The sequence below is a fragment of the Symphalangus syndactylus genome, chromosome 8 (genome assembly GCF_028878055.3).
Source record: "Symphalangus syndactylus isolate Jambi chromosome 8, NHGRI_mSymSyn1-v2.1_pri, whole genome shotgun sequence".
Taxonomy (NCBI): Eukaryota; Metazoa; Chordata; class Mammalia; order Primates; family Hylobatidae; genus Symphalangus; species Symphalangus syndactylus.
In genome coordinates, this window is record NC_072430.2 from 100,055,148 (window position 1) to 100,067,723 (window position 12,576).

At 37.8% G+C, this 12,576-nt stretch overlaps 1 protein-coding gene across 1 annotated transcript in view; it reads right to left on the bottom strand.

The window, feature by feature from the left end:
* Positions 1-12,576, bottom strand: part of DNAH7 (dynein axonemal heavy chain 7) — a 380,869-nt gene that overhangs the window by 173,348 nt on the left and 194,945 nt on the right. The window contains exons 27-29 of the mRNA XM_055290080.2: positions 5,115-5,283; positions 1,989-2,091; positions 1,741-1,868 (exon numbers count right to left, since the gene is read on the bottom strand). Coding sequence (XP_055146055.1) covers positions 1,741-1,868; positions 1,989-2,091; positions 5,115-5,283 — 400 coding nt within the window. The remainder of the gene's footprint in view (positions 1-1,740; positions 1,869-1,988; positions 2,092-5,114; positions 5,284-12,576) is intronic.

The following is a 12,576-nucleotide window of genomic DNA, read 5'->3' on the forward strand; positions in this document are numbered from 1 at the left end:
AAAGTTCATATGGAACCAAAAAAGAGCCCGCATTGCCAAGTCAATCCTAAGCCAAAGGAACAAAGCTGGAGGCATCACGCTACCTGACTTTAAACTATACTACAAGGCTACAGTAACCAAAACAGCATGGTACTGGTACCACAACAGAGACATAGATCAATGGAACAGAACAGAGCCCTCAGAAATGATGCCGCATAGCTACAACTATCTGATCTTTGACAAACCTGACAAAAACAAGCAATGGGGAAAGGATTCCCTATTTAATAAATGGTGCTGGGAAAACTGCCTAGCCATATGTAGAAAGCTGCAACTGGATCCCTTCCTTACACCTTATACAAAAATTAATTCAAGATGGATTAAAGACTTATATGTTAGACCTAAAACCATTAAAATCCTACAAGAAAACCTAGGCAATACCATTCAGGACATAGGCGTGGGCAAGGACTTCATGTATAAAACACCAAAAGCAATGGCAACAAAAGCCAAAATCGACAAATGGGATCTCATTAAACTAAAGAGCTTCTGCACAGCAAAAGAAACTATCATCAGAGTGAACAGGCAACCTACACAATGGGAGAAAATTTTTGCAACCTACTCATCTGACAAAGGGCTAATATCCAGAATCTATAAAGAACTCAAACAAATTTACAAGAAGAAAACAAACAACCCCATCAATAAGTGGGCAGAGGACATGAACAGACACTTCTCAAAAGAAGACATTTATGCAGCCAAAAAACACATGAAGAAATGCTCATCATCACTGGCCATCAGAGAAATGCAAATCAAAACCACAGTGAGATACCATCTCACACCAGTTAGAATGGCCATCATTAAAAAATCAGGAAACAACAGGTGCTGGAGAGGATGTGGAGAAATAGGAACACTTTTACACTGTTGGTGGGACTGTAAACTAGTTCAACCATTGTGGAAGTCAGTGTGGCGATTCCTCGGGGATCTAGAACTAGAAATACCATTTGACCCAGCCATCCCATTACTGGGTATATACCCAAAGGACTATAAATCATGCTGCTATAAAGACACATGCACACATATATTTATTGTGGCACTATTCACAATAGCAAAGAGTTGGAACCAACCCAAATGTCCAACAACGATAGACTGGATTAAGAAAATGTGGCACATATACACCATGGAATACTATGCAGCCATAAAAAATGATGAGTTCTTGTCCTTTGTAGGGACATGGATGAAACTGGAAAACATCATTCTCAGCAAACTATCGCAAGGACAAAAAACCAAACACCGCATGTTCTCACTCATAGGTGGGAATTGAACAATGAGAAGTCATGGACACAGGAAGGGGAACATCACACTCCGGGGACTGTTGTGGGGTGGGGGGAGGGGGGAGGGACAGCATTAGGAGATACACCTAATGCTAAATGACGAGTTGATGGGTGCAGGAAATCAACATGGCACTTGGATACATATGTAACAAACCTGCACATTGTGCACATGTACCCTAAAACCCTAAAGTATAATTAAAAAAAAAAAAAAAATTTTCTTTCTTTTAAAAAAAAAAAAAAAAAAAAAAAAAAAGAGAGACAAGGTCTCACTATGCCCAGGCTGGTCTCAAACACCTGAGTTCAAGTGATCCTCCCACCACCTCAGCCTCCCAAAGTGCTAGGATTATAGGCGTTAGCCACCATGCCCAGCCCTTTTCATATATTAACTTTGTAAATTATAGAGAAGAAATAGATTATATAATAACTCCTTCCATACCTTCAGGTTATCTGGCAGTTCTGATCGCCCAGCATACCCAGGGTTCATTGTTATAAAGACAGCACATGTGGGGTCAAGTTTTAGTTCAGTTCCTTCAAACATCAGTATATCAGCACCTGCATTAATACCTGCAGGTAATCAGGAATGAAATGACTTAGTAATAACACATATAAACGTGAGCTGTGCCACTCATTACCTCTCATATTTCTTTTATTTTCACAGAATGCAAAGACAAACTAGTCCATTACCTCTTTGGATAGTAAGGATTTGTTGAGCAACCACAGAGAGTACTTCCAAATCAATTCTGTTAAACTCATCAAAGCAAGCCCAGGCTCCACAAGATAACAGTCCCTATGAGAAAAGAATAATGAAAATTTTTGACTTTATCTGATTCAATATTGCATTGAAATGTTGTATTTTCACCTGATCTTTTCAAGGATTTAATATCCTGTCAAGGAAATTGCTTATTCGCCTTTATCTTTAAAGACAGCTGATTTTTTCATTACCAATTCATTATTCCGCATGAGTAAAAGAGTTTGATCAATTGGAAAATTTTCCAATTAACATTTTTCTCCTTTCTGCATTTTTTTTTTTTTTAGCATTTAGACATACACTATAATCTCAAAGCCTTTCCTGCTTTTTATTTACAAGTTGATTTTATTTGCTTACTCCACATGGATTTTATAGCATAGGTTATAATAACCATCTAAATAAGATGACTTCTGTTGCCAATAAGACTGCCTTGTGGTTTGAGCACCTTAATAGCCAACTACCATAGTTTAAGGCCCTGGTTTGTGGTCTTAACCCACAGCTACCTCACAGATATGTGCCATTTGATCACAAGGAAAAACTGGAAAATCAAGCATGAGTAGTTTCATCTGAATTCACATTTACTTTTAAAAACATCAGATGATTCAACAAATATGTACTGAACATACATTTTATAGATTGTGTGTGCATGCAGCACACACATGCATGTGTTACATCGAGTACACTGTATGTGCCAACCGTGACTCACAGCACTTCGTATGCATATTTTATGCAAGGACACTAAGGATATACCATATGAGATGTTAAATAATTAGCACAAAGCCACACAGATTATAGCAGCTGACCTTGGATTTTTACACATTGCATTTTCCTGAACCACACTGGATTGTATGCGAACTCTATGCATGAATAGTACATTCTCATTAGTTGGAGAAGACCCTATAAATGACTTTGACCTCTAATGAATGAAAACAAATCACAGAGAACAGAATGCTTTGGAAGTCATATTCAAACAGTTATATAAATTTTGAGATTCTTGATAATAAAAATAATGTCTTTCTAATTTTCTACCCCCATTATTCAGCACAATCCCTATGCAAAGAAGCTATTTACAAATACTAATAAGCAAATTTAATACTATTAAGTTCATGACTCTAAATAAAAGAATAAAGATGGTCATTACATGGATTCAAAAACTGAGCAATATATACTAGACATTTCTTTAGGCATTTAATAATGTAATGGCTATTCAAATTGCATGTAGAATTCTTTAGTTTTGTTTTTTTATTTATATATTTTTATTTGTACAAATTTATGTACAAATAAAATACGTACAATTTTGTTACATGCAGAGATTGCACAGTGACTGAGTCACTATGCAATTTGGTATCCATTACTTGAATAACATACACTGGTATCATACCGTTTTGGTATCCATACCATTTTATGGTATCCATCACCTGCATAACATACATTGCCCCTATTAAGTAATCTCTCATCACACCCCTCTCCCACCTTCGCACCCTTCCATTTCTATCATTCTACTCTCTACAGCCACGTGTACAGATTTCTTAGCACCCACTTATGAGTGAGAACATGGGATATTTGACTTTCTGTGCCTGGTTTGTTTCATTGAAGATAATGACCTCTAGTTCCATCCATGTTGCTGCAAAAGACACAATTTCATTCTTTTTTATGGCTGAATTGTATTTCATTGTATAGATATACCCTATTTTCTTTATCCATTTCTCCACTGATGGACACTTAGGTTGATTCCATATCTTTGCTATTGGGAATAGTACTCATTTCAACAAGGTTGTAAATCATTACAGAGAATGAATTAAAATGTTAATTGGTCATTTAAATGTTTTCTTCATGTTTTATTAGTTACAATTTTGAGCTTTTAAAAGTTCTAATTCTAATCGTTCCAGTATCACAAATGGAGAGTAATTAAACTCCAGATCAGTCATATTCCAGCCAGGAACAGTTTACTACATGGGTTAGGGTTGGTATATTCTATTTTGTTAGTTTGTTTATCTTTTTTAATGTTAACTTTTTCTGGAGAAAATTTGGAAATGTAAACATTCTAGAATCTTTAAAATGTGCTTTGCATACACATGGACACAAAGAAAAGAACAATGAACACTGGGGCCTATTTGGGGGTGGAGGGTGGGAGGAGAGTGAGGATTGAAAAACTACCTATTGGCTATTATGATCATTATCTGGGTGACAAAATTATCTGTACACCAGATAAACTCTTGCAACACACAATCTACCCATGTAACAAACCTGCACCTGTACCCCTGGAACCTAAAATAAAAATTGGAAATAAAAATAAAATAAAATGTGCTTTGAAAAATTACAGAAAAACATAAATATATAATTTCAAATGGATCATTTTGTGTTCAGTTGTGTCACCTAACATTTTAAGGAATAACAGGCAATAGCCACAAGCTGCTAAAATGATCAGATGTTTATAGGCAGGGACTTGGTATCTCTAATTCTACCTTTTGAAGCTCATGGACCGACAAGAGTAAGAATCTAACTTAGAACAAAAAAAAAAAGTAATACACTGATTTGATCTTTACAAATTATTAAATTATCACATGTAACCTGAAAATATGTACATCTATAATGTATAAATAAAAATAAATTTTTAAAAATAAAAACAAATAATAAAACTTAAGATTTCAAGTTCACTGAAGTGATTGATTAGAATATGTCTATAAAAGTAAGTTACTGACTCAAAATAACTTCTCAATAACAAGATCTGCAGGTTAAAGATGTCTTTAGAATCCCACAACCTTTACACGATGCAATCGTTCTCAAACTCTTCTCTGCTCCAATGTATTTAAGGGACACCACTTATTCCAACCAGTAATAATGACTTGTTACAGTAGGGACTAGAGAGGGAAGTAGAGATTCTCTGCAAATAGGGTTTTGCTATAACCTTATTTCCTTTAAGAATTATTGAGATAGTGCTTCAATTTTTACTTTTATTTAAGCTACAGTAAATATTTTACTTGTATTCAATTATGTTGCATCATAAATAACCATCTCTGATCAGTTATCCTGTTGTAAAGAAATGAGGAGTTAATTCAAACCTTAAAGAATTTTCCCAAAGCCAAATAATCCAACCCATCCGAGCAGTTGAAAACAACACATTGTTTGGCTACAGCTTTTGCCAAATCCTTGGTAGTTTCAGTCTTCCCAGTGCCAGCTGGACCCTCAGGCGCTCCTCCAAGGTGCAAATGAAGGGCTCCAAATAAGGTTCTGAAACATATGAAATAGACATTCTTTGTAGAACAATGTGATTTTTTTCCACTCACATGCCAAGAAGAGAAAAAGGTTAAATTGAGAACCAAACCTCCAACTTCTTCTTTGATAACTTCTTCCTTCCCAGTAACCTCTGAAAATCTGAGAGTTCATTACTTTGTCTGTTATTATATTTTATTTCTGAATAGCTATATATATGTCACATTGAGAACAAATTCACTTTTGAAATTTAATGTTGATTTCTGGCCAACATGAAGAATTCATCTGACCTTGAAGCCCCCAATTCCCCAACTATAAGCATATGGAAATGTTACAGAAAAGAAAACAAATAATAATTTAAAATACATGGCCATTTTTGAAAGAATGAAAAGAAAATTACCAATGAAGAGGAAATGCAAAGCCAGAGAATTAGACACTAAAAGATTGTTTCGGGATCAGTATATAAATAAATGAGTATATTTATGCTCAGATAGAAACAGAAAATAAACCCTCAGAAGTGAGCAATGTGGGGAGCTGGAATGGATTCACCTATATAAATCTAGAAGTCTTAAAAGGCTGTCTGGTCTCTGAATGGAAACTAAAATCACTCCAGCAACCTACTGGAGAGAGACAAAGAAGAGTCAATTATGGAAGAGACAAGGAAGCCCACCCTTCATGCAGGCCTGATGAAAAGCTTGTATCGTTCGTGCAGGGAAAAAGAGGCCCAAAATTCTACTAGTCATGGGCACATTAATCCAAAATGATAAATTAACATTTTGTTCTGAACCAGAAAAAACTCTAGAGTCCTCCTCAGAGATAAATATGAAACTGCTCCTTACGGACACCTCCGCGGGTGACAACATGCAAGACTGCAGGGGGAAACTATCACTACTAAAATGAGCTCACAGTTCAAACACGAGAGAGAGATAAGAGTTAGGAGTCAGACTTGCTGTGGCAAAAGCGGATGAACAAACAGTGTTATTATATAAATGGCGTCCTACTCTCTATGGTATCCTGCTGGTCTGTTAAATGAGATTTTAAATACAAAGCAATAGACACCAAAAAATTGTGAGAGAAAAACAGAAGCCAATTTTATAAATGAGACAATTTGAAACTCTAGCAATAAAAATATAATTTAAAAACTCAGTGAACAAGTTAAATAGCAAAATAAACATAAGGAAACAGAAAATTATGCACTGAAAATTACTCAAAGAGATACACAGATTGAATGTAAGAAAAGTTGAGACATAGAAGGAAGAAAATGGGGAAGAAGCAAAATTTAAACAGCAATGGCTGATAATTTTTCAGAATTCAAGAAAAACATGAATGGAAAAAGGCCCAAACAGGATAAATAAAAACTAATCTACATCTAGTAACTTTACAGCAAGCATCAACAATAAAGAGAAATCTTAAAAACTGTAACAGAGAAAAGAAAATTACCTACAAAAGAATAAGAATAACAGGGACTTACCAGCAGTAGCAATGGATGCCAGGAGAATAATGAGTTTTAAGGGCTGAGGGAAAACTACTGTTCATCTACACTACTATACCTAGCTAATCTGTCATTTAATAATTGAGCAAAGACACACAAAGAAGCATTTTTAGACAAAGACTGACAGAGCTCATTACTTGCAGAGCCTCCCTGGAACAATTACTAGAAGACATTGCCTAGTAAGGGGAAGAAAATTAAACCAAAAGTAAGGCAAAGCAAGCAGCACTGGTGAGTAAAGAAAATGGTAAAAATTTTTGGTACAACTGTATATTAATAGTAAAAAATATGTAACACTTTATTTAACAGGGTTCTTTCTTGGAATTTTGACTAAAGCCCCAAGCTGAGAACAATAAGTACCACCTCATCTTATCTTATAGATGGTGAAGTTGGTTTGGAACATTAGCTATCATCAGGGCATATAAAAATTAGGTAAGAAGACCGTAAGTGAGTGATCAGGAGTGAGGACTTCTTTGGAAAGAATCATTGGTGTGTTGTGTTTTTTACCTCTCTCTGTATGGTGGAAGAAAGAGCAGCACTTTTCCCTCTCCCAAGCTAACTGAGGGGCCTTTGAGACTACTCAGAAAGCTCGACACACCATCTGCCCCCTGGATTTTCTAGAGCACAGAAACTTGAGTGCTGACTCACAACCGAAAACATTTCAAGGTGAAAAGATGCCTGGAGCTTCTCCTGATGGCAGAATGGGAGAAAAGAAATAGATGTGTTCCCACAGCTGGCAAAACAAATGTGTGTCTATCACCTGGCCAGGTCCAGATCCCAAGAGCCAGATTTGAGTCACACTGAATGGGACCCTATGCAGAAGGCCCATCTGAAACAGGAGAAAATCCCCAAAAGAGGGTCTGTGTGTGGTGAGCCTCAGCAGCTGAAGCAAAAGCCACCTGTGGCCAGCCCAAGAAGGCATTTTCCACAGGTGGGAGAACCCAGTCACTGGAGGGGCTTTAAGGAACCCGCATAAACATCCCTTGGAAGATCTGGCACATCTGGGCTTGTGCCATCACAAGACATCACTATACAGCCAAGAGATAGTTGTCACGCAAGACACTTGTCACATATAAACCTACTTCTTTCTGTTTTCTCCCCTTCAACCTCCAATACTGGGAGAAGCAAAAGATAAGCTATTGAGGGATGAAACCAAGGATAGGGATAAAAATAGCTAAAAAATTGACCACATCTATTTTCCAAATTCAGGCTGTCAGCCTGAGGCAGGCTTGAGCTAAGGGAGAAGGAAGCTTTAAATTGGATAGGAGCTATTATTAATTTTGATATTAGATGTAAGTAGACCTTTATTATTTTAAAAAATGACACTTATGATTAATATTTTAGAGTGACCAGAAAAGCTAGGGCATCTACCCTGGATTTCATTCAGGAATGAGAAATATTTATTTAATAGAGCAACTTTAAAAAAACAGTAATAAGAAAGAATAAAATTGCTTTCTGCTTGCATCCTAAAACTGGTTTATTCAATAAACTAGTTAAAGTGACTAATTTTCTGGGGCACGGTGGCTCACGCTTGTAATCCCAGCACTTTGGGAGGCCGAGGCGGGCGGATCACGAGGTCAGGAGATCGAGACCACGGTGAAACCCCGTCTCTAATAAAAATACAAAAAATTAGCCGGGCGTGGTGGCGGGCGCCTGTAGTCCCAGCTACTCGGAGAGGCTGAGGCAGGAGAATGGCGTGAACCCAGGAGGCGGAGCTTGCAGTGAGCCGAGATTGAGCCACTGCACTCCAGCCTGGGTGAAAAAGCGAGACTCCGTCTCAAAAAAAAAAAAAAAAAAAAAAATTTAAAAACAAAGTTTAATTTAGTATTTGGAATATAAGAGATAGGAACCTGGAGTTAAAGTAGTTAAAGACATTTTATTATTCAGAAAGAGAATAGAGATATTTATTAACTTTAGGCTTTATTAAGCAAAATAGGCATTCTTTTACTAAATGTAAGATAACCTTTAAGAGAATAGAAACAGCATCCTATATCATAGCCCATATCATATCCCATGTTATATTCATATAAATGAATAAAGAAAACTCAATCGCTTACTAAAAGATAGGACACAAGAAAAACAAAGCAAAACAAAATGTTAAACTTGGAGAATATAAAGCACAAAATAAGATGATTTGAGTAAGTCCAAATAGTTTATGAATCACATTAAACGTAAATGTGTTACACTTGCTAGTCAAAGAATACAGAGCCAGCCCCTCTTCATTTTCATATAAAGCACAAAACAAGATGATTTAAATAAGTCTAAATAGTTTATGAATCACATGAAATGTAAGGGTGTTATACTTGCTACTCAAAGAATACAGAGCCAGCCCCTCTTCATTTTCATTTGGCTAAATCTCCTTATCCTTCAATATTAGATCTCCTAATACAAGATCTCCATCCAGATGTTTTTGTTGTTGTTGTTGTTGTTTGTTTTTTGTTTTGAGACGAAGTCTCACTCTGTCGTCCAGGCTGGAGTGCAGTGGCACAATCTCAGCTCACTGCAACCCTCCGCCTTCCGGGTTCAAGCGATTCTCCTGCCTCAGCCTCCTGAGTAGCTGGGATTATAGGTGCCCACCACCATGCCCAGTAAGTTTTTGTATTTTTAGTAGAAACGGGGTTTCACCATGTTGGCCAGGCTGGTCTCAATCTCCTGACCTCGTGATCTGCCCACCTTGGCCTCTCAAAGTGCTGAGATTACAGGCGTGAGCCACCGCGCCCAGCCCCAGATCTTTTATTAACAATTTCCTTCTCAGAGCATTCCCCCATGAACTTCCATTCCCCTCTGGATTAATATATTTGTAGCACCTAATGTTTACCTCTAATATTTCACTCAGTACACGGTATTGTAATTGTTTTTTAAACTGCCTTTCCCATCTGACTGAAAAATGTTTAAATATAGAAACTCTATATCTTTTCTCTATCAAGAGCACTACTAAAGTATGTGGTATATAGTAGCTAATCAAAAATGCTTCTTGGATTGATGGATAAAATTTAAGAATTATTTTTTCTCACAGTTACTTGGTAGATATACACATGTAATGCTAACTGTAAAGGGATTCCTATATTGTAAAATCTATAAAGACTTCAACTGGGTACAGGGTATAGCTGTAAGCAATTGCACTAGTGTTAGATCCTGTATCAGTTCTTCAAGTGATTGGGCCTGCCCCTGTGCCATACAATTGGCATGATATCAAAGAAGATTCCAGTACAACTGCATTGTTCTTGGCCTTAATTCTGAACCACTTGCCCTGATTCATTTGATGCTCCATAAATAATAGTCCTACCAGGCCAATGAGGAAGACTCATACATTAAGCACTATCCTCTATCTGAAAAACATCATTTTATTTTATTATTTATTTTTTTTGAGACAGAGTCTTGCTCTGTTACCCAGACTGGAGTGCGGTGGCAAAATCTTGGCTCACTGCAACCTCTGCCTCCTGAGCTTAAGTCATTCTCCTGTCTCAGCCTCCCAAATAGCCGGGATTACAGGCACATACCACCATGTCCCATTAATTTCTGTATTTTTAGTAGAGACAGGGTTTCACCATGTTGGCTAGGCTGGTCTCAAACTCCTAACCTCAGGTGATCCGCACGCCTCGGTCTCCCAAAGTGCTGGGATTCCAGGCGTAAGCCACCATACCTGGCCAAAACATCTACAATTCTAATCATTCTCCAGGAAACAATATAATTTAAAACTGCTTTTCAGTTTGTGGATATTCAATACATTTTATTAAATGCCTGCTTTATGCCAGGAAACAAGTTGGTGCTGGGGGCAGAGAGAAAAATAGGGCACAATCTTTGTCCATGAAAAGACTACAATAAAGAATATCAGATATATCAAATATATTTTCAATCCATTATGACGAGTGCTACGACAGAAGAAGATACACGGTGTGATGAGAATCACTGAGGAGAGATTCGTAATGTAGGGAATGTCAGAGAAAGGCTACCTGTAAAAGGTGATGTTCAAAAGGATTAAGTAGGAGTTAGTTGTATTTATTGAGGAACAAAAGAAAGGGAGAACTTGCCAGGAAAACAAGAGACTGTGTGCACAGGTAGTGAGTGAAGAAGTAGAATGGTATGCATAAGAGTTTGGTGTCACCGGAATATTGAGTCCAACAGACAGATTATATTGCACCTCATATACTATATTAGAACTTAAAAAAGTGGGAAGTTATTTAAGTAGCTAATAGAACGGTGCTATTAGAGCCAACGAGAAGAAAAGAGTGTTGAGCAGAATCTTTCTACCCTTCCTCTCTTATTGACTATCAGCCATATGAAGGAAACTTATATCAAAATTTCTAATTTCTCACTCAATCCATATTGTACTTAGGAGGTCAAATCCTGACATAAATGAGACCCTGTTTAAGTAGTGGTTAGAGTCAGTGTGTGGCTCTCATTCCCCATCTGCAACTGGATGAATTAGATCCACTATTCTTTCTCTTGGATTCAGTTCTTCAGCCACATGGAAAGCACGCATGTTTAGCTTCAAGGAGCAGGAAATAATTAGTCATCTTCAAGCTAGGCTACATTCTTCAATCCAGATTGTACATGAGAGCTCTGAATTGAGGATTGGATAATTGCTCAGCCACTTATAAACTAATAGTTTATTTTCCATTACTTTAGCTCTTTAGGTGCTCTGAAAGGAAGAAAAATGTAGATTCCAAATTCCTAACACATATTTAAGAAACATTTCTAAAATAAAGTCAGATCTTTGACAAAGGAGCAAGGGCAATTTTATGGAGAACAGATAGTCTTTTCAACAAATGGTGGTGAAACAACTGGAAAAAGTGAATCTAGACACAAAATTAATTCAAAATGGATCACAGACTTAAATGTAAAACTTAAAACTACACAACTTCTATAAGACATCATCAAAGAAAATGTAGGTGATGCTGGGTTTGATGATGACTTTTTAGATATGATGCCAAAAAGCATGATTCATGAAAGAAAACTTGAAAAATTGGACTCATAAAGGTAAAAATTATCTGTGAAAGACACTATTTCTTTTCTTTTTTTTGAGACAAGGTCTCACTCTGTCACCCTGGCTGGAGTGTGCTTGTTACAGTAGGTAGTTAGTCAGACATAAGTAGGGCAGGAGAGGGCTCCTCCCACCCCCCCAACCCCCACCCCACCAGGAATATCAGGCGACCGTCAGGCGATGGTCACGCAGTTGTTAACGGTCTCTCTAAAATAATAACTGGTCATAGTCAACTCCAGGGAAAGGCAGACTCACAATAAACAGAAACACCTGGCTGGGCACAGTGGCCCACACCTGTAATCCCAGCACTTTGGGAGGCTGAAGTGGGTGGATCACTTGGGGCCAGAAGTTTGAGACCAGCCTGGCCAAAATGCTGAAACCCCATCTCTACTAAAAATACAAAAATTAGCTGAGCATCGTGGTGCATGCCTGTAGTCCTAGCTACTCAGGAGGCTGAGGCAGGAGAGTCATTTGAAGCCTAGAGATGAAGTTTGCAGCGAGTCAAGATTGCGTCGGCTGGGCGTGGTGGCTCATGCCTGTAATCCCAGCACTTTGGGAGGCGGAGGCGGGCGGACCACGAGGTCAGGAGATCAAGACCATCCTGGCTAACGTGGTGAAACCCTGTCTCTACTAAACAAAATACAAAAAATTAGCCAGGCGTGGTGGCGGGTGCCTGTAGTTCCAACTACTCAGGAGGCTGAGTCAGGAGAATGCCGTGAACCCAGGAGGCAGAGCTTGCAGTGAGCTGAGATCACGCCACTGCACTCCAGCCTGGGCAACAGAGCGAGATGCCGTCTCAAAAAAAAAAAAAAAAAGATTGCATCACTGCACTCCAGTC